Raw genomic sequence first — 27,592 nt, forward strand, 5'->3', positions numbered from 1 at the left:
CCGTTTGGTGACGTGTGGTCGTTATACACTTAAAGAGACATTTATTTCAGTCTACCCAAATCTTTTTGTAGCGTCATCAGAAAAACTAACAGCTGCTTAGAAAGTACGATATCATAGTACTGATGACGAGGGGAAAAAAAAAAAAACCTCTCACAAGTCATTAATAGAACAGTAATTTTCATACACTTATTCAGTTGCTAAATCGGTCTAGCTATGATTAACAGTTTTATATCAATTTCATTATTAAAACAATATACACACGCAATATTATGTTACATTATATAAATTATATATTATGTGTAAGAGATACTTGCGGTGGATTCAACTCATTTGAATATATAATTACAAAACGATGCAAGAAGAACAAAAACGAAGAAGCAAGGACAAAGTTATTTTATCAGAGCAGTGGCTGAATTCAAAATACGGTTAAATCATATTTTAAAAAAGCGTTAAAGACGAATACACAAAGGTCAGATTGCTTAATTTTACTTAATTCCAAGAGCCAGATATTTCCCGATGGTTTCATTTGCTCATAATAAACTATATTTCTTCAAGTGGTAGAGGTCAATCGTAATAGATACCCACTTGGAAATAAGTAGAATCATATTGCCAGGTTTACCGTGAGATAACTAATAAAAATAAATAATAATAATAATAATAAAAACCTGCAGAAGAGCAGAGGCATCGAAGGAATTGGTCGGTAAAAATGAAATATCCATTTTTAATCTATAATCCCCTATTCTTCATTTTATTATTCATCTTATTTGTCTTACTATTCTTTCTACAAATAAACTGTTAAACTGATTTTATTCTTAAATCGAAATAAATTATTATAAAAAAGACAATAGATACAGTAATTATGCTATAAAAACTCTTCTCATGGCCAACCTCCATTTCCACATAACTGGTTTTTCCATTGATGTGTAAAAGCCATCAACTCATTCATATTTCTAAACTGGTTTAACCAGTAATTTCAAAAACCAGATTTTTCCTTATGGTTTCTCTTGCTCATAATAATAACAATGATAATAATCTATGTTCGTTCAAGTAGGCGGTAATTTCTAGAGCAGGCGTGTTTCCTTCAAATAACTCAGTCTATCAGATGCTTTTATACAGCTGGTCACCTGTTCATTTTTTTTTTCGATAAAAATTCAGTAACCCTCAGAAATAAATAAGTTAACAGTATTAATTCATAAGAACATTATGCCTAATCCTTTTTTTTTTCTGCTTTTGCAGTTCAGCACGACGAGAACAATGTCAAATGGATATGTGAATATTTCTCCGCTTTTTTTTTTTTCTTGGTTACCATTTATTCAAATACACACAGTAAACTAAAACGCTAAGTGGCGATTCAGTTTCGAATCTTCAGAAATCGCCAGTGATGTACACTAGAAGAAAAAGAAAGAAAACTCAGTATGACATCCTCCAATGATTAATTCAAGTCCGTATGCGCGTACAAACAGCAATGGGACTTATTACGAGGATAAGGGAAAATTTAGAGCACATGAAGTTTGAAAGCAACGAGTTTCACACAACATTTATAAAGAGTAACGAATCGACCGGCTACTTTGTAAAACATTTAGTCCACGGCATATTGGACTAAAGCTTTTGATTTACCTCTAAACAATAGCCAGAAGAACCCACACAGTTAAATGACAAAGACTGGCCTCGTAGGCTTAGCTGCTTTGTTTGGGCGCAATTCCAAACAATCTTTAAATCGTTCAATATATGTAAATGTTTTTCTGGAGAAAAAAAAAATCCGCATAGCGAAATCTTTCTCTCTTATTCTACTCAGGATAGGGGTATACGTGTTTAGCTCATTAGAATCTTCTAATTTCCTCGCTTTCTTTCACTTCGTGACTGCCAGCGTCACGAAGCGAGGTTGTGGGATCAGCTGCTACACACTTGAAGAGTTTTAATTCTACTCTGCAGACATAACTGTAAGGGGGATTAAACCCAATATCTTGTTTGTTGTTCAGAATTGGGAAACTTATCCTAATTCCGAACAACAGACAAGCAGCAATGTATTTTGTCTATGTAAACTGCGTGTTTTTTAATCCGGTTTGAATTGTTATAGTGTATTAAATTTCATATGAATCACAGTAGGATGTAATCTGATTATTTTAACTTGTTTTACCTTATATTTTAGACTAATTTCCGAATTTGTGAATAAAAATCAACTATATACTTTTAAATGAAGTTCCAAAATTCCGTCAATCTTCATTAATCGTCCGACAAAGTAATCACTCGGGACATGTCATAAAAACCTATGACAGGATAATGCCGTGTGGATATCAAGTAATCAGAGGAGAAAGAAATCAGTTAACGTGTTGAGAAAACCGTACGTGAAAGACTATATGGAATGAAAGAGAATGAGAAATTGGTTCGGTGTAGGGATGTTGACTAGCAGATACCCGTGGCTGCACATGATAAGGAAGCCGATGAGAAAAGGATCACCCATTAAGCCAACAGGTGTTTTCTGGATACAATCTAACATTCTGAGAAAAGTATTTTTGGGAGACCACCTCAGATGTGAGCGCAATATTCCAAGGTGGGATGGATTTGTTAGGAAGGGTTAGGAGTTGGGCCGAAGAGTAGTAATATTTAGAACGAAGAGAAGTTTTGGAGGCTATGGATGATGTGTTTGTGTCAGGATAGCCTAGATATGAAAGTCAGCAAAAAAAAAAAAAAAAACGATCTTAATTAGTGAGCGGGATGTTTTTTGTGCTTTGGTAGCTTTAAAATTTACTAGATTATCTTCGCCCCATTTGAGAATGGCTAGAAGATCGGTGTTTAGAACATTGGCCATTGAAGTTCGTGAAGCTTGAATTATCTGGGTAACTGTAAGGTTTTGCAAATGACGAAGAGGGATGGAGCGTACTGTCATCAGAAAGCTATGAACAGGTTTGGATATTAGTGAAAAAATATTATTAATGAGAATGAATATATAAGTGAAAACACAGCACTTTGGGATACTCTACCATTGTAGAAAAAATCCATGATTCGATGAACGACCACGGCAGAAGTAGCAATCTACTCACAAAGGGTAGAAGGATGACCAAACGATGGTAGCTTGGAATGGCCGCAATGCCAGACTCGATCATATATGCCTTAGAAATATCAAGAGCGACAACATGAGATCTCCAAATCTTTCCATCCTTTGAGAACGGCGGAATCCATAATGGCAATCACTAATTAACCGATGGACCTCTAAGTAGTGAAGAAATTGGTTATTGATGATATTCTCAATCACTTTAGAGAGTACTGGAATGAGGGCAATGTTACGATAGGTTGATTACTGACACTTATCCCTTTTTTTTTTTTTTAGGAACAGGCTGGATAAAAGCTTGCTGTTGGATAGATACTAGATGACTAGGGAAGCTTGTTTACCAAAGTTCTGTTGCCAAAGATCGCAACAGAACTTTCTTAGATGTTCAATTTGAAGAGTTCACTTAACAGTTGCAATTTTCATGCAGAAGAGATCAAACAGTTTATTGCAATTAAAAGAGACGTCTTAGTCTGAACTAACTGGGAACAGTTATTTCCATCCTACTCTTTGGATTTTAATATTTCTGATATAATTGTAGCAGAAAGTCTCTTGATTATTATGACTGAAATGCATCTCTTTAAAACCTTTCCATATATACCAGGGTGTGCTGAAAAGTTGTGATAATCACCATGAAGGAATTATTATTGTGTAACCGCCAGTCCTTGAAATGTGTTAAAGTTATCGATGGAGTTCATATTTTGGGCATTAGTTAATAAGAATCTAAAAATGTATAGCCTTTTATACAATTAATACATAACAAGGTAAAAATCAGCAGCGAATAAAAGAGTTGTTTAATATAGAAATTGTATTCCTCGCTTCAAAAAAAATAAAAATAAATTTATAATTATTCCTTACTAAGTAGCAAGCGAATAACAAGAGAAACACCGAAATAAATGCCAGTTCAAACGATTCTTAGGTTTCATGACAAGAACTTGAACCATAGATAATCGGTAAGCGCTATTCTGGTTCATATCCTTATGTGATAACTTACCGTAAATACATGAATGAAAATAAAATACTGCAAAGCCAAAACCAATCGCTGTGTGTATACAAGGACGTAAACTCACAAAGCAAATAAAACTGTCAAAAACAATTACGCAAACAACTGCTCTTAATACAGTCAAGGCCAAGCGTACCCAGACGATTCTCGCAGGTGTCGACAACAGTTACAGCCAATGCATGCATTCTTAATGCTCATGTCTCAAGTTGCATGATACCTAAGTCTAACCGTCCTTGACAGGAGACTAATTAGGCAGCAGCCAAGACCCTGGAGTTCTAAGTAAATGACACTGAAGGTAGTAGTAGTAAATTAATACCAACCTGGATTATATAAACTGATCTGAAAAATAACTCAGATTGAGAAGTAACCACACATCACGTGATATTTTTGTTTGTTTGTTTAGAAATGGATTGCCCTCAGGCAAGATAGATATGAACAGAATTATGCGATGCTTTCAGATTACGTACTCCAGTGCAATGGTGTAACTTTGATTATCATATTATTTATAATTATTTAATTATTTATCATTTTAAAAAAATATCGTGCTCAGTATTTTTCGCCGAAAATACTTGTTGACATCCTCAAGCTCTGCAAATCCACAACTGATGGATATGAAGTTCTTTTTCCTTCGTGACCTACGCTATACTCTTATATAAAAGCTAAGCACAGTCATTGTCCAAAGCACTGGATAAGGAATAATACTTTGAAAGTTGGAAACATGTTTTACAGTTTCTAGGCTCTTAGATAAATCCTATGGTACTTTCACATTCATTAATGGCAACGTAATTATCTTACAAGTGCCATAAAATGCACATGAATTTTTCCAGGACAATAGCGTTTTCGCACAACTGTCGAAGAACGGCAGAGTTGCCCATTGATTGGAAAGGTCCAAATCCTGTTCAACATGAGGAACAGTTATAAAGGATTTTCAACTGAAGGTACAATAATTGACCTCAAAACACACTCGTCTCATACATAATCTTGGTTGCCATGGTGTAATCGTAATCAACCAGCCAATTGTGAAGCGTATGAGTTATGAAAACCCATTCATTTCTAGAGACGATACAGAGGTGACCAATAACAGGAAAAATTGGAACTGAAAAAAAAGCTAGAAGTTGATGAGCAGTGATTATTTAAAAAATTACATTTTCATGTGAAAATACAACAGATATACAAGTTCGTAAATAAAGTGAACGAAAAATTGGTGCAAGAAAGTTTTTTTTTTTATAGTCAAACTAAGAAAAACGTACAAGAAACCATGCTTTTGATATCAACCAGAATAACAAAACTAGAGGAAATATGGTTTACATATTTTCAATCAGATTGTTCTGAAAGGAAGAAATACACTGCTTGATAAACATTAAGGACTCGATCAGATAAGAAACCATTTCTTTCAAAAGAAGGCCAGAGAGCCTCCATCAGAATATATAGACCGTGGAAGAAAATTTATATACATCATATTATAACGTGTATTAAAGTTAAACAATATTTTGTTCAGAAAGCTATTTTTTATTAAATAAAAAATATCTGTTTTGTCCAATCTGTAACTACTCGCCACGGGCAAGGATATTTGTCTATCCCTGTATATAAGTATATGGGAAAGTGGAAAAAAAAAAGGGGGGGGGGAGATGTTAGGTGCCTGTGCAAGCCTCGAAGAATAGCTCCATGACAGTAGACTGGCAGGAAGATCGTTTCATTCAACTACAGGAGCTATTTCTAGGACTTTTTTTTTTTTTTTTCAGGTTCTCAATTTAGTCGATCTTCAGTATAAGCAGACAGGAGCCTTATTCTCCTGAATCAGGTTTTTAATCTTGCAACTCGGAAAACTAGACAGCACAATTCGCGCCATATTACACAATAACTCGATATAACAGCAGTTGTTTGTCATATCCTTGTAACCTGTGAATTCGTCAATAGAATTTAACTCCTGTAAAGATGGAGCTGCTTACTGATTTTCGAAAAAGGAACAAGTCAAAAGAATTCTGCCTGCTTCCTTTACAATAAGATTACGATATTAAAGATAAAATCTAATATACAATATGATTTTAATAAAAAATGAACTTTTTTTAAGAAATGTTCTCCAAAAGATAGATAAACTCATGATAGTTTAAATATTAACTTCAGTAATCAGATATTTGAGGATAATTTCTTGTTGAAGACCCCCCCCGTACCTTGAATTATTCATTACGGAGGTTTTTTCCCTAATTTAAATCACTGAACCTTAAAATATATCAGAAGATTGTTTTGTCATTGAACACTGGTGTGTTCCGTACAAGGTTAATGGGCGTTTCCTAAGAAAATCATTATGTTAAAATTTAATAAAATATTAAACATTTACACATGTACCCTTATATAGTTATTAATTGACGCTACAAATTATGGATGTAGCAAGCGTAACAAACCTTCTCAACAAACACTGGACATGTTAATATAGGTTATATTGAGCCATAGTTTTTAAGTAGCGATTTCCTTTATTCTTAGTATATTCCGATATGTTCTCATTTTTGATTCAAGAGTGAAGGGCTTTTTTTTTTTTTCGAAATTAAAAGAAATGTTCTAATTTTCTATTAATATATTAATAGAAAATTAGCTCACAACCAAACTGATTTCGTTCGTTTTAATCAAAGTGATTTGATTAATATTTTTGTGAGATGACTTGAATAAATAACATTTATCTAACCCCATCTATATCAATCATAAATGAATAGTCAGTGACCTTAATTTTTGTTACTGAATAAACATTTTCTTTTAATTTGTTCACTCTGATTATTCTTTACTTTTGTTTTTGTAAAATAAATTAATGCTCCTTAAGTTTTTTCCTGGGCTGGAAAGTGTTCCGTAGCCCTAAAAAAAAAAAAAAAAAAAGTTTGGGGAATGCTGCCTTAGATATTCAATATTGCCATAGTTTTTTTCCGTTTTTTAAAGCTCTTTTTTTGCGTGTCTAGACGGATCTGCACTTAGCAAGCGCATTTTCCCAAACTTTTTCTTCGTTTTTTTTCTGGATATTTTTTACTTCTAATTTTATATTTATTCTTTTTTTCTTTCTTTCTTTTTCTGCATTTTTGATTATCCTTTTGGCTCAGAAATAAGATCTCCAGAAGAAGTGAAGAATTAGCAATTTTTAACTTCACCGTGCCTTTTATTAATTTTTCATTCCTCATAATGATTTCTGGGATCACAAGCATAACGCGCGAGTCTGATAGCTGATAGCTTTAGTTCTGCAATGATAATTATAAATAACGATAACAGAACCCTCGATTTCTAAGCTGGTAAAAGTCCGGATGATTATTAAGGTTTCTTGGAAATGCTTGTTGTACGCTTCCAAAAATGCCATTTTTACCACTCTTTTCCTTCCCAGATAAATAATTAACTCTACTCATGCCATATTATCCAGTCAATTTGCAGGCTCAATTATCATGGATAAATGATATTTGAAGTATACATCAGATACGGAATATTGACTTAAAAATCTGCTCCCAATTTTTACCTCGGCATTTGTTAAGAGAGAAAGAAAAACACTATAAATGATGCAATACATATTAAATATACCAATACCCCCCCCCCCCTTTTGGTGCAGTATTTTATGATGTTTTGATTTCGATTAGTGGGAATTCACCTCAAATATATATTCACAAAATTACAACTACATTGTAACGAAAACAAGTTAGATTTAAATTTTAGCGGAATTGAAAAAAAAAGAGAAAAAAACTAAAATTAGCTAGCAGGTCAACGGAATCATTTTAAACATTGCTGTTTGAAACTCCAAGCTTTCAACGTTTCAAAAATAGTCAATAGTGGATCCCTGTATTAATATTAAGATCAAAACTGCAGCTAAGATAGTTTGTCCACTACATTCCCACATTTCATAAGGTTTAGCTTGTTTTACAAAGCGAATGCATGAAAAAAAAAAAATCATTTTATCAATAATTTGCGATTTGTGTATGTGGAAATCAACGCGCTTTTGTTTTCTAAATCGGCACCAAATTAATTAAATGTTTAGATTTTTAAATCGCAATTCTGCAAATACAAGCATATTTGTTAACCAAGCCTTTAATATGAGACTAAGAGAAATGATCAACGTTCTTAAATAATATCGCTGACACTGGATAAGAACCATTACCAGTGTCAACTTTCTCTTCTTTATTCTTTTATTCATGCCTTTATACACCTTCCCACAAATAAAAAAAATAAAAAAAAAATCTCTTCTGTACCTATCTGAAAGACTTCTTTCGTGAACTACTGCTAGAAAAAACTCGACTTTTGACCATAAACTCTGATACCTCCACTATTGAGACCAACTAACTCAGATTGGGTTTGGAGAAATTCACGAGAGAATCCCTATTTCCAGCTGACGGGAGTGAGTTTTGTTCATCCAACTTCTGACTGCACTATGGAGGCGTCACAAAAAAGTGCAAACCGCTGTTTGAGAGAAAGAGAGAGAAGGGCGTGAACAAAATGTAAAAGTTTCAACGGGTTTTTAAGATGACTAAGCCAGACTTGACTGAAATGGGAGAGATCCTCACAACATTTAGAATCGCTGGGAATTTGGATTTATTATTTGCATCAAAGAGTATAATACACAATTCAAAAGTTAAACAAACGGAATTTCAACAGAATGTATTCAAAATTTATAAATTTTGCCTGAATAACAAGTTCAGAATTCAGAAAAAGAGAAACAAAAGTGGAGAAGAAGAGTTAAGACGAGATACTAAGCAAAAAATTGCATCGGCTATGATTATCATATGTATGTATGTATGTATGTATGTATAGGTTAGATTCTAATGTTTCTAATTTTAGAATGAAATCCATAAACGTTTTGTTTTATAAACAAGAAAGAATATTTCAGCTACTCGGTTTCGAGTCTGAAATACTAATATTCTGGAATTTGCTTTTCGAATCAGCCATTTCCTGCCAATGTAATCTCCAGTTTTTGCACGTAGTTGTATTTTTTTTTAACATTTTTTTTTATCCTGCAGTGAATGGTATACTATGCGTGGATTACTATCATTGGCAATATTAAGTACTGACTAAAATGAGAAATATTAATTTCTAATTTCTTGAAATTCCATTTTTCCCCTATTGCAGAACCATATAAGAAATATTCGCCATATTTACTTAGTCGATATATGTCTATTTGTTCCCAGAAACTGTTTCATTTCTAAAATAATACTTGTTGTGAAGTCGCTATGATATGACACGATAATGTTAAAATGAGTTTGGAATTTGGAAAGATTTGCATACTCTCTCTCCGCATGTGTGTGTAAAAGTTCAGCTTCATTTAAAACAAAGATACGTTTCGTGCCTGAACTACGATCCTGTTTCTGATTTCCCCTTATGGTTGTTTAAATAGTCTCTCAACAAGGTTTCAGGAATTTGCAGATATGGACATGGGAACATACAATGGTAGAATAACACAACGAAGCCGCATTCCTGCTTATGAATGAATGACGTAACTTTTACAGCGTGGCTTCAGTCATTCACTGTTTGAGCAATTTTACGCTTTCAGTTGTTCAGGTTTGGTACACGATAGTGCAACATAATCATTTATAATAATCATTCGGATTAATTTATCAAACAAATATTCAGTTGAAATGGAAATGAAAACAGTTTGACAAATTTTAGTAAGTATACAAAATGCCAAATTTCAATTAAAAATCCATGTATAGAGGTGGTGGAAAAATAATATGATTTCTGCAAGTCTGCATGTGTCGAAAATCGATACATTTCTTATACTTATATCACATACTGGTTATTTTAATAAAACAATATTTAGCTAATCATTTCGATAAGCGTCATTAGAAACAAAATAAAAGTATACGAGTAATTAAAGAGGGAAAATTAAGGATCTCACGGTTATAATATTCAGTTACAATGAAATTAAAAATGATATGCACTGCTAAATGCATTTCACCACAAACACGACTATTCAGCTTTTATTCGGATATTAATTAATTTTTATTTTATTCTTTTTATTTACTGCATTTGGTTGAAACTATCCTGTTGGCTGTTTAAAATCACTAGAAGGGCATTTTCTCCTCTTTCCACCCTCCCCCTCAAAAAAAAAAAAAAATGAATACACTTATGAGTACCATCCCTAGTATGATTAAATTTAGAATAAAATTTTTTCTAAAATTTTCTTCAAGAAACTTCAGTATTAAGGTACTGAAGTTTCTTGAATGACAGCATATCTGTTTGACGCTTGAACCCATGCATGTATTTCTCGAAAAACAATAAATAAATAAATAAAAACTGACCTGAGATTTTGAGGAATTGTATTAGCTATTATTGCTAACAAAATTCCTTAAGTTTCCAAGATCTATTGCTTTAATACTGTAATTTTGTTAATTATACAATTTCGTTCAAGTGCACAGAATACGATGTCAAACAATCAGCATTCTTAATAATCCTTAAAGAAATTTAAAAAAACGTTTACTATATTATATCTTTTGTCCTAATTTTGCGACTAAAATAGCACGCTTGATTAAAACATAACTGAGATGACTCGGTAAACTTTACTACACCACCCAAATTAAATAAATAGAATTCATCCAGCCGGAACCGATTTATATACGTATAGGACAAAATGAAGCTTATGGACCCCCCCAACAATTTTAAAAATGCATCATTGATATATTTAATGTAGTTAAGTGAGTATTCTGAATAGTGAACTCCAAATTCTCTAAAACTAAGGACAGTTTATACAGGCGCCTAAAAGAAATAGACAGTTTAAACGCTTTATAAATTGAAATTTGTTTGTTACATCAGAAAGATTGTTGTGTTACAAAAGGGTCACACATAGAACACTTGTAACTTACCCATGTAAGTATTTCAGCCATGCTATTAAAACTCTTCTTTCTGTAAAACTTTGAAAGTATCTATTTCTTTTAGGCTAACCCTGATTTGGAGCTCTTTCTTTCTTTTTTTCGTTCAAATATCCCTAAAATAGTCTTTGCTTTCTTCCATATATAGAAATTAGGCGAAAGTATACAACAGCAGGATTTGATAAAAGGAATTTGTGTAGGAGAAAGAGTGGGAGAAGAATAAATGCAGGAAATTAAAATCGGAGGAGGACAATGACATGGAAAAGTCTACGTGAAAGTTAAAAATCCCTTATCAACCGCAATCATATAATTAAATGAATCCCATCTAGTTCGTGTCCACATTTTTCCTCTATCAAAACTTTGAACAAAATACGTGTTCATATAAACTTTTTCATTGATTTTTTTTTTATTTAGTGAAAAATTATACTAACCAGTTTTAACTTCCAACGATGGAAAACTGGAAATGATAAAGGTTTGCCGCAATCTTTGAAATGCAATTAACTGAAGTAATGGCATAATAAATAACTAAATCGCAGTTATTTAAAACATAACACAATCACAGAAGCGCATGTTTGGAGTCCTCTCCTCTCAATATTTTAGTGGTGCAGAATTATCTGTCTTTTCCCCTAAAGTGTTACGTGGTCAACCAAAGGCTGCTGTTGCAATATCCATTCTCAGTTACTCAAACAAGCAACCTCCCTGTTCGCCCCCGTCTAGATGGGCGTGTCTCAAAGGCTTACGGTCAGATCCGGCGCCAGAACGGTGACAAGGCATGGAAGATATCCACTAGTGAAATGTTCCTATTCTATGATCTCAAAAAAATATTATAAATAGCTGATATTCTTCCGAACAGTTTTTCTTTACTTTCCTAACAAGATGAACAGCTTCTCATATGAGTATATAAACACGAAACCAAAATGATCTGCGGAATCAGAACAATTTAACAGCTTGCTTATGTGGATGAATGAAATAAAATACTGAGTTATTTATCTTTAACTGACAGTGACTAAGCATCAGTTGATATCAGTTGACAGATGTGATTCGTACTTTGATATGTTAAGAAAAATTATCCGAAATAATATATTTTAATGGAAAAAAAAGTCATGTGAAAAGTAATCACTGACGAGTGTAGCAATTTCGGACCTCCTTCCCCAAAAGAAGAAAGAAAGAAAATAGCAAATTGCAATATATTCTATATACGTTTCAAACGCTAAGGATACATGGCAGACGTTGCCATACTCTTTCGAAATAGATGTATAATCGGAATCAAGGAAGCTGTTTCCTAAAAACAATGATCTTACAACAAAACAGAACAATGATATCGAATCCTTAGTGCTATTATGGTTCTTAAATCCAGAATTTAAATAGACGTATATTGGCACAGAGCAATGATCAACCAAAGTTTGTGATATCCAAACCACTGATTTTCAAATTATCATAAACATAAGAGAAGGTATCCGTAAAATGATCATCGTCAATTGAATTTGTTCGGGTCATGCGTAAAGTGCGCACATAATCAAGAGAAAGTTTGATAAAATCGTGAACTAAAGGAATTCCTCTATTGTTAGGTTTATGATAGATTTGGCACTGTTTGAAAACCACTTATCAAAATAAATATACAAGATACTTGAAGCTGAGTAGAATCTCAAGGTCTAATTTTATATTTGCTATATGAAATCACTCCTGACAACATATGAAACAAAATAATTTATAAGAATAAACACACTGACGGAAATATTAACAATTATTGCAGAAAAAAAATGACATCTAATATTTTTTGGTCCTCGTGCACTGAAGTGGCAACATTCTAGTATCATAATGCAAGAAAAAAAAGAACGTTAATAGGTTTGATTCTCTCGCGACTAGAAGTTTATCTAAGTTATTATTATTATTTTTTTTTTTTTTTTTCAGCTGAGTCTGAATTAGTCATCTCTTCTGCGAGTAAGTGGGTGTTTTCCTTCCAGGAGCTGGGTTTTTAACTTTGCATTTCAGAAAAAAAAAAAAAAAAAATCGACAGAGTTCATACTATTTCAATATGAATTAGGGTTTAAGATCAAACACTGCAACAACTATCTCCATACTTTCGCTCAGATGCCTTGAAAACCATCGATAGCCATGAGCTCAAATAATGGTAATAATTAAGGGTGGAGGACGGATACTCACCGAGTTGAAAAAAAAAAGTTGGTTAGGGCTAAAAGAGGTCCGCCCATTCCCTCAGGAATAAAAAGGTGTCAAGCGGATTTAGTTTATGTAATCCCTGGTTGGGAGAAATGTCGCACTTTTTCCATAACTTTTAAACAAATCACAGTGTTACAAATTGACATAGAATTTCACACCCCTTCCCCTTCTTCCATGTAACAAATATGAAAAAAAGAAAGAAAAAAAACATAAAATTATATACCATTTTTCCTTTAAATTTCCCAAATAAATTTATTTATATTTTTGTAATTTCGCCATATTTTGAAATCATGTGCAACAAACAAATTTTTATATATTTTTGAAAATTATTAAAATTTCAAAATATATTCAGTATGCTCTGGTTATAATCAAAATTTTCAAAAAAAAAAAAAAAAAAATCTTCGGCTCTGTGATGACATCGTTCTAGATTTACATAACTACCTGTACGAGATTCTCCCCCATCCCGCCACACGCACACAGACTGACATCATTTAGGGTTGTCTCCTTATCCATTCAAGTGGTTGACGGAAATAATGCCACCTATCATCTCACATATGTAACATTTCGTATGGATATCCCTAGAGTTATCAGATGACCTTATTTAGCACGTCATAATTTATTTTTTAAATGCCTTATCCTATTTAAATTTGAGGTATGTTATATACTGAGATAATTATTTTTTAGTATCTATACAATAATAATGGAGTTAAAAAAATCGATTTGTTTTGATGGTCTAATTTATACTAAATGTCATAGACATTACGTAAATTTCGCGATCCACATTTCGAAAGTCTCAAATTTTAAGCAAAAGTATTTATGTCCTGCTTCCCCTGTTGTTAATCTCGTAATCACATTTACACGTTCACATTTACATAAACTTTTTTCTTTCTTAAAAAAAAAATGAAAATGTATAGTGATCTAACCAAACGAAGTATTTTAAGACAAACTCCTTGAATCACTGATGTTTCATTGATAGATTTCCAGATGAAATATCAACTACCTATCTTACTATGACAATTTCGATATTTATGTTATCAATTATTTGCTAAAGACTCATAACACTCGGTCTTAGCCTCTCAACTTGATCAATTCCCTTCCATAAGTGGTAAAGTTGGAGCTATAATTAATGTCGGCAATTCGAGTTCAAATATTCCATGTGGAAAGCTTTAAACTACACGGTCTACTTTCAGTTTGACTTCCTACTACTTCTAAAAAATAAAAAATAATAAAAAAAAACATTCTTTTGAAGGCATAATTACACATCTTAAAGTATTAAGCAAACTACAGCATAAATTATTAAACATTAAAACAGTGTTCGGTTACGTGAAATTTTCATAGCATTGAACGCTTACACACATTTTCTGTAAATGGAGGAAACCGAAAAAAAAAAAAAAAAACTTATATAGACATATTTATATTTTTGGCGGCTAGTACTTAACTCGTGTCTACTGAATGGCTGGTTAAGTAAAGGGAGATTTAAAAAAAAAAAAAAAGGAATTAATGATGTCATACACACCTCTCTTGGTAGCAGAAGTCGATAAATGAAGTTATTATTGAAACAGAAAGTACACATTCAAGATTCAGATGAAGAAAGCGAGGTTTGAAATCTATTCATCATACTAAAATAAATATTTTTTTACGGTTTCACAAAGAAATATTACAGACAGGTAATATTTAAAGGTATTTAAATTATGATTTTTTTATTTAATGAAAAGAACTAGTAATGATTGCATCATCGAGAATATGATACAATCCTATGTAGAACATATTTTTGTTAGTTTTAACATTTTTTAATAAACATGCTAAACGACTCAATTTTCGTAACGCATTTTGTGACTTGATTATTTGTTTCTTTAATAAAAAATGCACTCTTGAATTTTCGTATTCATATCTTAAGAAGCTGCACATAATATCCAAATAGCCCAAGATTATGTACTCTTGTTTGACTTTTATGGCGATAAACCAAAATTTTCATTCGTTAAATTATGTATGTAGGTGCGAGTACGTTTCATGTGTAAATAAACATGCTTATACTTCAAATTTCTTAATACTTAAACAAATTCTTACGGTGATATTATGGTACAATACATAACAACGAAGTCTTACGATAAAAACTTTAAGAAGAATAAATTTATATTCCAATTTATCATTAGTATCCGGATAGTTTTTAGACTTACATGCCTGCAGTAAATATATAATATTTAAACCACCAAGGACACAACTGCGAGCTGCTCCATTGTCACAACTACACTCGTCACACCGCCTGTGTTCCGGGGGGCTGCCGGAAGGGCAAGGCTCCAGTTGGGTTGGAAGTCCGGCAGCCCTCCTGGCTGTTATGCATATCGAATCCATACAGCACCTTTATTGTGACATACCACCGGAATCCAAAGCAAAGCAAAGCGAGTTTCACTGACAGAAAAACACCATCTTTTCCACAGATCTACGGCGGCAGCCAGTATGGAGAACTCACAAAAACCACCACACGCACACGGTACGAGATAAACCCGTGCACTCTAGAGACTGAAGTATTGACAGAACGACCGCCGGACGACGAGCTACACACAGAGAGAGGTACGGTTGGTTGCACGTGAGCTAGGCTTAATGTATACACCAATCACAGTTAAGGAGAAGGACGAGCGGAGGTGAACGCTCACGCGGGGTGGGTGACAATTGCAGAGATGGGGGGTATGATACAGGCACGCAGTCACCTGAAGGAGGAAGAAGGTGATATCAAAATTTGATAAATTTATAAGGAGAGCCAAAGTCCACTGGGAAAATACACAATGGATGTACTGTACTAACTGTTAGATAGTAAAAAAAAAATAAAAAAATAAATATAAAATATTTTCATTGCAGTTTGTTTCATTTCTTTAGAAATCTATTTATGAAAAACTACTGCTTAAAAAAAAAAGAAAAGAAAAACGAAAAAGAAAAAAAACGTGTCAGTCAGTTTTCATTTCTATTCTTAAAAGTCCTTAATTAAGTTGGTACAGAAATGAATACTAATAAATACGATATTTAATTTATTTAGTATAAAATAATATTTTATACATTTTTTTCAATTATTAAAAATATAAATAAACTTTCAAAATAATGATATATATATATATATATATAAACAGATCCGTTAACCTGGAATAAAGAAGTTTAAAATATTATAGCTGTTTGGTTTCTCCATCCATAAATGTGTTCATACGAACTTGCATAACGCTAATTTACAGAGATAATAGAGAAAAAACGGTCAAATACTAAGCAACTGGTTATCCTTTATGCGGTTTAATATAGTTTCAATTTATTTATAAATTTAATAATCCTTATATGTTTATAACATAATGAACATATATTTCAATCAACAAGTGGAGAAAAAGTATTGAGAGAAAAGTATGAGAAGCCGTAATAACTGATGTACATAGCTTTTATAACTTGGATATAAATGGAGAGTCAGTTTCGTTCAAGTTTCATTAACATTATCAAGGTTTTCGGAAAAGAGTGAGGTTGTCCAATAGCAGAACAATTTTGCCCTGTGAGAAACTATATCGTTTTCTCACAGAAATATCACATTCGAGAGAAATCTTTAATCTGTCAAGAAACTTCTATTAAAATACAAACAGAGATCTTTATGAAATTTTAAATCAAACTGAGGAAATTCAATACGCAGGAAATATAATTTTCGATGGACAAGATAACCAGTAGCTATCTTGTCCTTCGAAATTAACCTATTCTTCCGTCATACGAATCAGGTTCAGAGCAGTATCGTAAACAAAGGATAATATGAAAGCGAAAATCTTTGTACAGATAAATTTTACAATCTTGGAAACAGTGCGATTTCATTTATAGAATGATAATAAGCAGACCACAAATTGCATGGTAAGAATTAATAGTAAGCAAAGAACTAATTGTTATCGAATCTATAAACTGAATTAGGTAGTGTCAGAAGTATCTGAAGTAAAGGAACAAAAAAAAGGCCTATTTCCCCCTGAATTGGGAAAAAATAAATAAAAAGAAATATAATTATAAAGATAAAGTGTATATAATTTTTGCTGCGCTGAGTATGTTCGTTATGTAGTAAGGATAGATCTTGATGAATGTCTGTACAGTGGATCATCCATGCTAATATAATGAATCGAAAATTGAAGTTTGGTTCAGATAGGATTTTTTTTGCTCACACAAGCGATTGAGTGGTTTATATGGACTCTGAGAATTTCTGTAAAGCTCCTGGGCGCTTTTTTTATTATTGTTATTTTATTATTATTAAATAATAATAATTAAAAAACCCTTCTCAAACTGTGAAAGATGCCACATTTTTTCTGCCCTCTATAAAACTTTAGTGAACCACTTACAGCATTTTTCAAACATTCCTGCATTAAGTTCCATGTTGAAAAACAGGTATATCAAAATGTATACTACTAATCATAAGTTGCGGTGTAACGTATGAACGGCAAGTTTAGCGGGAAGAAATGCCTACATTGAGTATGGGTCACAGGAATTCTAGCGCGGAAGAAGCACGGTGTGGATACAAGCAGCAGTGGTACCAGAAGTAGCTGCAGTGAATAACCTGAACGCCCCGTCTGCGAACTAGCAAGAGCAGCAGGAAATCTCTGGTAGCGTCATCGCACGGCAAGAGTACGTAAGTCGCGTGCTGCAAAGGGGACGGGGGGGGGGAGTACTTGCTAAAGTGAACGCTTCTGTTAAGCGAGAACAGACATCTAAGCTAACGTGAAGCACACGTGCTCGCTCTATTGTACAGCGACCCGATACGTCTCGCGTGTCATTGAGCGTTCTCCAAGTAAGAGAATCTTTGTGTGTGTGAAAGGGCAGTAGAAGCAGCAGCTAAGGATATATCTTGACGGGAAGTACCTCTGCCACGCTTTCCTGTGGAAATAAAAGGCTCGTGCCAGTTCTTCGGAGTTTTTTTTTCTTCTTTTTTTCCCCTTCCTCATAGAATTTAAAAGGGAAAAAAAAAAAAATGAAAAGTGTTACCGGAGATGGAATAAGCTGTTTAAAAGCTATTACAAAATAGTCCAAGAGCATTCTGAAGTTGCTCGAAACGTGATTGTTTTCTCAAACATACTTAAAGTGAAAACAATACAAATAATAAGAAATTTTGCAGTTTTATGACCAAATAAATATTAAAAATAGTCATAAAACGACGTATTTCATAATTGCAACAGTGATAACATTTATTCTATTAACAACTGTGCATAGAAAGGCGTTTTTGGTATAGGTATACAGAATTTGTTTTACCTAAGTTCGCCCTTAGAATACGACGGAAACAAGGCATTTAACCAGTGATTATAAATACCAAACTTTTGAGCTAATATAATATTAAGCTAATATAATAACGGAAAAATTATTATATTAGCCATTTAAAATTTTTGCAAAAAAAAAGTCCACTTTCTAAAAGCATAAAAATCAATTCATTTATTATTATTGTTATTATTATTAATTCAAATAGTTTTGAGAATAAAAATAAAATTATATCGTGAAAAAAAATTTTAATTATTACCTTAGCTGATTAATTTTTTTTCCTTCGTTTATAAACCTAAAACCTTTTTTTTTTTTAAATATAAAAAAAATTCGCTTGCATTAATGCATAACCAGTATGGTTAAACATATAGAATATCACGATCTTAATTGTCCCCAGTTTGATTGTCAATATTTCCTTTGTTTCTGCAAGAACCATCAGGTCTGTGGGTAAATTTACATTATTCAAAGAGCTCTATCGAGTGGTGATATACTTTTGTAAAAATCCGACGAGTTTGTTAAAACGTATACCTGTATTTGCATATCACACGTTGACTCAATTTTGGCTCTTTTTTTAACTAATGTTTCTCCTACAAATCGTTCGATTAAAACCAAAATCAAAACTTCGAGAAATTTTAAATACCAAATTTCACTAAATTCCATGTAGCTCGTGCAGAATTCTTAATATCAGTTCGAATCATTTTCCCAATAAAAATGATTTAAGTGAAAGTAAAATTGAATCCCAAATATCTGCTTGTGCACACCCTATGTTATTCCATTACTTAATTACTTTATTAAATTCCATTCAACCAAATCGAAGCCGTTGCAATATATCTTTTTGAAACATTTTGTCCTTCTGTATCCCTTGTGGGGGATTCCAAACACTAAATTTTACTAAAAGCAGTCAGGTGAAATTCCCAGAATAACTTACGCACGGACGAAGAGATAAAACAATTGAATAGGCGCTTGCGCATTTTTCTCAAAACACCTAAAAGACTAAAACTGGGTGATACTGATGGGAAACATGGCGTCTCCTCTGGATTATCAAATACAACAAATGCTAACATCGTAACGATGAATTTCGTTCTGAGAAAAAAATGTCAAGAGTGGAAAAATTGTCATATATTGGACATTGCCATATGAAAACAAAAATCGTCTTCAATTTAAGAGATGCTCTAGCAAAGCGACGTGATAAAATATTAATTTTATTTCTTTTAAAATAAATTTTTAAAAGAAAGAACGTTTGAAATACGCTACGAGGTATGACTGTTTCAAACTTACTGACAAGAAATTTTCCTGTCTGAATATTTATTTAAGAAAAAGAAGACCCGAACTATAAATATAAAACTGGTAACAGCTGTGTTAATGTTATTTAACGTTATCGAGATATTCTCGATTTCCTGTTAACAAACAGGAGATCGAGAATATCTGCAATCGACTTCAACTGATCTTAATGATGCCCAAGTCCACACAATCGAGATCATGTCCATCTTGGTACAATAATAAATTCCCTTGGTAAACTCATCACATGCATATCTATTTTCCACTTTCAAAAAGCTCGGCTTTCCCTTCTTCAGAATTTATCTGTTCATCCTCTCTATGTGTCAAACACTACCCTTCATATTTTGGAAATCGCCTCTGAAACATAAGTATTAAAAATCTCAGTGTTTCACAGAGAGCAGTCAAACTGATTACGGCCTCTCGTCTAACGGTAAAAATGACGCATTTAACTCCTCAACACGCAAAAACAGTGTTTGGTGCGTCTTGTAGAAATTCGTCCTTAGGAATAGTTTATCTGAGCTTACATCGTCCGTATAAATTTGTAACTCTTCTCAAAACTTATTAAAACACTCGAGCAGCAGCACCTGATTGAAGTCAAACATCATGTTCATCGTACTAATATCACTTTTCTCTACCTTGTCAGACAGCAGGAATGAACAAAGATTTTTACATCGAGCAAACAGGCCAGAAGACCACACGCAATTTAGAGACAGCAGACAGGATAAGCCCTATCATTACCAGTAAGCAGGTTTTCAAGAAGCCAAGTTACATGGCCGTGACAGGAAAAAGGAAGATGGAATGGGGTATTTATTACATTTTTTTCCCAACATAGGACCGGGAGAGGAGGGCACAATCATTTTTCAAACTTTATTATTTGTTTTATGTAGCTAATCAGAAAACAGCGGACATTTTTATACTACGGCAGCAGTTGAAGTCGAGCTAGGTCGAGTAAGATGCTTCAAGTAGCAGTAGTAATATGTGAACATACAGCGCAGTGACGATGCCACCGAATAAGTAAACGGAGGTTGCAAATAAAACTGCATCATGCTGTCAAATTAAACGTAATTTATCTTTAGAATTTTTTTTTTTTTTTGTGCTTCGTAAATTTGCTAGAAAGGCAAGGATACAAAGAAACAGCGAATACAAGAATCTCTAACAAGCAAACGTGCATGTTGCTTCTTGTATTTCTGTGAAAAAAATTTATTTTATTAACGCTATCTTCAAATATCTTGCATATCTATACAATAGTTTGCTTTGAAGCAAGTTCTGTACCTTATATTAGTGAAGGTAGACTATTTTTCTGTTTGCCGAACTGTGCTTAGAACTGACATGGTCACTAGAGAAGCCTTACCGAATGGAGTATTCGCATTCCTAGGGGAAAAAAAAAGGATCACAATCTTAAGAAATATCTGTCGATTTGCGTGTTACCTTATCTGAGAGCAGAATCAGAGTCAATAGCGTGTGGCAGACGCTTTTTAATCTTTCACACGTGCAAAAGAACAGTGCACCACGTTTTTAAGGAGGTCATCACGCACATGTGTGCAATAGCGATTTCCGGCGGAACAGAAGAAGAACTGCGTACATATACAATGGTGGAAGATTTTAATCCTTGACTAGCCATGTGCGGGTAAAAAGTTCAGTAGCATACAATTTTGGAAAAGAAATGACACACCAATTTTGTGTGTGTGTGTCTATAAACAGCATACCTAGGAATATGATTAGATTTCCGTTTCTGTAACTTAATTACGAAAATAAAAATGATTTCAAAGTTCTAAATAGCGGCTTTGAAATTTTTGCAACTCACACAGTTGAAGACAACGGTAGTTTCCTCTCCCGTATTTTTTTCTCCTCAGGTTTGAGATAAATAATTTTTCTATATATTAAAAATACCCCCCCCCCCCCGTGTAAACATCTCCCTTCTAGCCAACGCATGTCTGCGTATTACAGACATGCGTTGGCTAAAAGGGAGATGTTTAAAAAAACTGAAAAATGCGATTTAAAGATTTTTTTTTTTTTTTTTTTTTTTTTTTTTGCTGCCCCTAACCACATCAGTACTCGGACTTTGCCTTGGTTTTCTTTAGGATATCCCTTTTGCAATTAAAACAATTGACAATGTAGTTCGTCCAGGATCGTGATCACTTCCGATTCGACAGTAAACTTATATTAAGGGGAAGCATTTGGAAGGGGGGGGGGAGTTGGTTAACCATTTTTCTATGGCTAAAAATCTTTATCCCGTAACTGCTATGGAATTGCCGATGAACCAAAAAACTGTGAATAATAATGAAAGGATGAGATTATTACGTTATATTTCGGTTCTATATCTATCTTGAACAGAAGATATATATACACTAGGACAACTGACATTAATCATACATCATTACCGAATTCCACATCAGTAAAAGAATTAGCTAAACAGTTCAAACCAAACACATAGCAGAGTTACGCATTTTCAAAACGTATACTTTTAAAAAAAAAAAAAAAAAGGCGGGAGGAGTGAAGAGACGAGAATAAGGATGAGAATGAAAGATCCTGAAACATGTCAATAAAAATTAAATTTTAATTTATTTATAATAGGCGAAAAGATACAGAAACAAACAGATCAGTTATGTTGTATAACTGTATGTAGAAAACATTTTTACTACAAAAACCGTAATGCACAGACTATATTTCTCAAATTTAGACAAGGCTGCTAACAAGCCACCGCAGAATAAACTTAATTTGTAGTATATACTGTTTATGAGATTCCCATCGCTGCTATAGGAATGGTAAATTCCCACCGTTCAATCTGGGCTATAAGAATACCCTACAACTACTTATTATGGTGCATCGTTCCAATAACTTCGGAGGAGTCAGTGTGGAGCTATTTGTCGTGATTTGAATTGAAACTATTAGTCATGATGCCAAAAACTTCCATGTTTTTCTTATACCAGTTTACGAAATAGCTATGGAAACGTTCCGTCTAGTAAAATCGGGAATTCCAGTTTCCTCGACCATGAACAGGTCGAAAGTGTTTTATGAACGATGTATGATGTTATTTAGGAGGACAAAAGTAGCATGCATGTGATTGAATTGCAATTTTCTCCAATATTTGCGATACCAGAATACTTTTGGGAATACAGAGTACATTACATATTGCTTTAAAATAAACTTCCTTACCTTTCATCTCTCTATTTTGCAGTTGTTTTTCACTGTTACAACATATTTGTTCAATGCGTTTTACCATTCTAAGTACCATAATGGTACCGAAGTACCTCCAAGTAAAAACTGGCTTTTTTTTTTTTTTTTTTTTTTTCACTATTTATGAAATCCTGCTGTGGTGTCTCTTCGATGCGATGTACAATTTACGATCCATAATAGTTCTGGTTGATTTTAATAAGATAAAGCAGTTTGTTTCCATTTCGTTCCAGACGGTAAGTAAGCAGTAACATCTGAAAGAAAATAAACAAATAAATAATTTATTGCAACACAATGCGTAAGCAGAGAAATATTTCACTTATTTCTAGAAATTACTATAATAATATGTTTTCAGATGGAAGGAAGTTTCTCTAAGCTGTAAAATGATAATATTTCATCAGTGAACGGTATACTAATCAATAATATAATAATCGACGTGTTTTAACAAAATACCAGAAAGAATATCCAATAAGAAAAATTCGCACCGATTTTACAATGCAAGAGCATATATGCGTAAAAAGATATGCATGAATATAGCACCGCTTAGTCGGATTCGAAAAAGCCTTTGATTGGAAAAATCGAATCCTAGGACTCGAGGAGCCTGTATCAGGGCGGCTTTTCGACTAAAGGTGAGTTAGCCGATCTCATGAAAATAGCAGAGCATTACATTCCGCAGAATAGGAAAACAGGCCAGAAGAACACACACACACAGTTGACAGCTGCAATACACTAATCAGATAGGAATAACTACCTAATAAAACTAATTAATGCTCCAAGTCAGTGGCGCACCCAGAGGGGGGTAGACAGGGGGCTCTTCCCCCAAAGAAAAAGGAAAAAAAGTACTAGAAAATTTTCCAAAAATCTTTTCCAAAATTAAAATTCATTTTTTTTTTTTATTTATGTTGTGTCGTGTCTTCTATTTCTATATTACTTATGAATTAGCGATCATTGCAGATGCTCAGTCATAGGTCGTATGCGATGAGTAGTGTGTACTCTCAAATCGTCTACTCACCCCCAAGATTAAATCCTGAGTGCGCTACTGCTCCAAGTAGAGCATTAATTAGGTTTCGAAGCCTAATGGCCATTTGAGGTCATGAGCCTTGAAAAGACAAACTAGGAATGGGAATATATCATTATAATCAGAGCAGGATTATCTGCTAGGTAAACTCCACAACCGGCTCAGGACTCAAATTTTCGAAGCCCTGCATTCGTAAGTAACCCCCCCCCCCTCCATATGGCTTACTTTACTGCTGTTTTCATATATTTTCATTTACGTATATTAGAAGATCCAAAGTACGAAAGGAAAAGTTCTTTTTAAAAATGTTTTGAAAACAGATAAATAAAACGATAAACAAAAATGCTCCACTTATAGTTAAAAGAGATGTCAAGTAATAAGCTAGCTGTTACGAAGCATCAGAGATGTATTCTTCTTCTTCTCCTTCTCTTATATATATATATATATATATATATATATATCAAATATAAACCATTATAAATCTTATAAATCATGGTACTGATTGTGCGCGCGCGATATTATAAATTTCAACATGTTCAGTTTCAACATTTTTTTGGTTCCCAAAATCCTTCGGGAAAAAAAAAAAAAAAAAAAAGACTGTTTTCAAGTAAAGGTCAGCGTATTAAGAAAGAATGATCTTCTTAGGAAAGAAGATCATTCTTCTTTACTAAGAAGTTAATCTTTAATAATAATAATAATACAATACAGAAGAAGCCAAAGCTGCCAGACTGTTATTATCATTCATTTTTTTAAAGAAAGATTTGTATGTGTTAAATCTGTATGTTCTGAAACAAATGATTTTCAACATGGAAAATCTATAAACCGAGCTTCATGTTTTGTGAATTAAAATATAGCCAATAGGACTGCCAGACATCCAGCTGACGGTGCTACGGCAGAGAATGTATAAATTACCAGATTAGGAAAGATACGCACAATTATAACATTGCATGTGACTGGTTCTATTATTCGCTTTACACATTAAATGAATATGACTTGTCAATAATCACATTCATTTAGTTTGTGCACGTGTCACACAAATGCAGAAAAACTGAGGAAAATAATATCACGGGCGGTCACGAGGAATGCAACTATCACGCCAGTAATGGAACAATGTATTGTGGTCTGTGTGACGTGTAGTTATTATTATCAGATTATGGCAAAAATTAAAACTTGTTCGACATTTCCTTTCATTTCATCAAAATCGGTTCAGCTTTCTCGAAACATTTCATTTATTTTGGAGGGACAGACATGGCGAAGTTAATATATACGAGTACTGTTCGCTTGCAAACTCTCCTAAAATTACTATTTGGGGTTGAAGTCGCTATCATTCTTACGAATAGGCTTCCTATAGAATCCTGCATAAAGAACTTATTTATTTGCAAATATCTCTAAAAAATAAAAATCGCAAACATGTTAAAACCGCTGATAAAGAAAATTATTACTATGCATCTTAATAAATAAAAAATTTTAAAAAATCAACTGAAATTGACGATAGAAACAGGAAAGAAAAGGAAAACAAATCGATCGAGGAACCATAATATTCATGGAAGCAGGATCAGAGTATAGACAGACCGCATGAATTTCTTGTACTATACAATAAAATCGGTGGTTATGTATCGCCGACCATCGTAGATGACATGCCTAGAGGGAATCGGTTTCGGAACATATCACATGGTAATCCTGTATAAAAATAAATAAATAAACGTTCCTATGTAAAAGTCAAGAATAAGGACTCGGTAATACTGGGTGGAGTCTATATCTAAATCACGCCCATCAAATTATTATTCTGCTGTTTATTTTTTTTTTTTACTTTTTCAAGCAAAAGTTCATTTGCTAAATGATCCTTAAAATTAGTCCAATATTATTTTTGTTTAGTCACTGAAAACATGCAAATTAAGTTTGCTGTAGAGGGATAGATATTTAAATTTATTTCAACACCGTTAAGTATTATAATGCCCAACCGCTATTTTATGTATTCTTCATTGTTGTAAATCCTTAGTGGGCAGTTTGAAGTGCTGAGTGGATCTGGTATTACTGTTCAAGAATTTTGGAACGGGAAAGAGGAGATTTCCGTAATCATGAGAGAGGACAATAATAACAAGTAGAAAATCGTCGGTGTATTAAAAAGCATTATACTGTCGGCATGATCATAAGAAAATCAGTTTTAAACAAAGTACAGAAGTAAATCCAAGGAATAAGTTATGGAACGCATACCATATGATCCATTCAGCAAGACATAAGCAGTAAGGGAAGGTGAGGCTTGAAACCCATTTAACTGAGTCAGCTCGCGTCGCTGTTAACCTACCTACATTAAGCATGCTGCAAACAGAAAGAGAGCAACAAATCGCATAAATCTGAATATTAACAAGGGGGTAAAAAATGCCATTCGCCATTAAGTCGTCAACCAAGCCTAATATTAGCCTACCTTCAGTAGTTTACACAAAGAGTTTTCGAGGATCATGTGTCGCGAAGTTTTATTGTATTTAAATATTTGTCGTAGATTACCATGAAAATCTACAAGCCGCAATGAAGTATTTTTCAAGAGCTAAGCAGTAAAGAGCCTCAAAATCTCTTTCGTTTACAGGAAGTTCTGCAGACCATTAAAAAGACATCTCCAGAAGTCGAAAAATAATTTCGATAGAATAGCAATTTAAGTATATAAATTAACTGTTTCATACTCTCACATGATGAGCTTAACTTCATTAAACTTTACTGAAAACGAAGAGGAAGGATTTAAAAAAAAAAAAAAAACGTTAACTTTCGTTATATGCCGGATGCACTTTCCCATATTGAAAGCAGCTATACAAATCACACAACATACAATGATGACATATGGTGGACATAAACAAACTGTCCGTAGGATATAGGTCGCAACTCGTCACCAGTGCACTGCAGATTACTACAGTTGCATGACAGATGCGTTATTCACCATTATAAAGCAGCAGGATATCCGATTACGGCCATAACCTCAATGCTGTTTTCACAAAACATGCTAACATTTGCAGGTGCCACACTTGCACTGTCTAAGCATTACTGCATCAGCAACTAGGATGCGGGAACAGTGGTATTATCATATCAAAGTAAGAATCTACAGACTGGACCGCAGTTCCCGAGTACTGTGATATAATGGAAGCTGATGAATAAGTTTAAAATTGCAAAAGCATGTGACTAACGCATTCATAATATAAAATTTCCACAAATGGAGTTTGCTGTCTCCAGCTGAGGTCGAAGAAATATCATACAGGGAGCTACAAAGTTATGCATCATCCGATCGAAAGAGATGCTACATACGAACTTACTTACACATCCTTCACTGCCATCGGGTATATTAAAAACCACAAGAGCAATTACACGTTCGCATTAACTTTTGAGGAAGGAAAAGAAAAAGTGACCAACAACTGGAAATATGAATATTTGTCCTATTTGTAGAAGAATGGTTAGTTGATTGTTTAGGTTATGTTGGCATATTTACGATCATGTCTGGAAATTGCGCATGTATGTTCTAAAGCCAATCTGTCTGCTTTGCATTAAAGAGCAGTTAATAAAAGTCTTATGGCATACCATAATCATATGGTTTTAGAAACAAACCTCGGGTTGAGTCAAGTGCCCTCCTGAATTAATTAAGATAATGATAGAGCACGGTGGTTTCATCAGTTTTTTTTGGGCTCGTCATTTTTTTCTTAAGTGAGGTTGGTGATCCCGCACAGTGATAGTAAATGCCAAACGATAGGCAATATGTTGGTGAAGTAGTGTTCTGAGTCACTATTATTAATATTTTTATGACACCTCTAAGGAGTCCAAGGACTCATCGAGGGAGAACACTCTGTGTT

The 27,592-nt window shown here is 33.5% G+C and overlaps 1 protein-coding gene across 2 annotated transcripts in view; it reads right to left on the bottom strand.

Annotated features, from left to right (window-relative positions):
- The window catches only part of LOC150096324 (protein spitz-like), a 190,567-nt gene that overhangs the window by 64,223 nt on the left and 98,752 nt on the right, over nucleotides 1-27,592 (bottom strand). The window contains exon 3 of one of the 2 annotated variants that reach the window (XM_090408832.1): nucleotides 22,730-23,001. In XM_090408832.1, coding sequence (XP_090264958.1) covers nucleotides 22,730-22,808 — 79 coding nt within the window. In that variant the 5' untranslated portion in view covers nucleotides 22,809-23,001. Of the gene's footprint in view, nucleotides 1-15,225; nucleotides 15,587-22,729; nucleotides 23,002-27,592 lie in introns of those variants that run through there. The other variant, XM_090408831.1, reaches the window with a different exon arrangement.

The sequence above is a fragment of the Typopeltis vanoorti genome, chromosome 19, assembly GCF_054136105.1.
Source record: "Typopeltis vanoorti isolate ZY-2024b chromosome 19, IOZ_Tvanoo_1.0, whole genome shotgun sequence".
Lineage (NCBI taxonomy): Eukaryota > Metazoa > Arthropoda > Arachnida > Uropygi > Thelyphonidae > Typopeltis > Typopeltis vanoorti.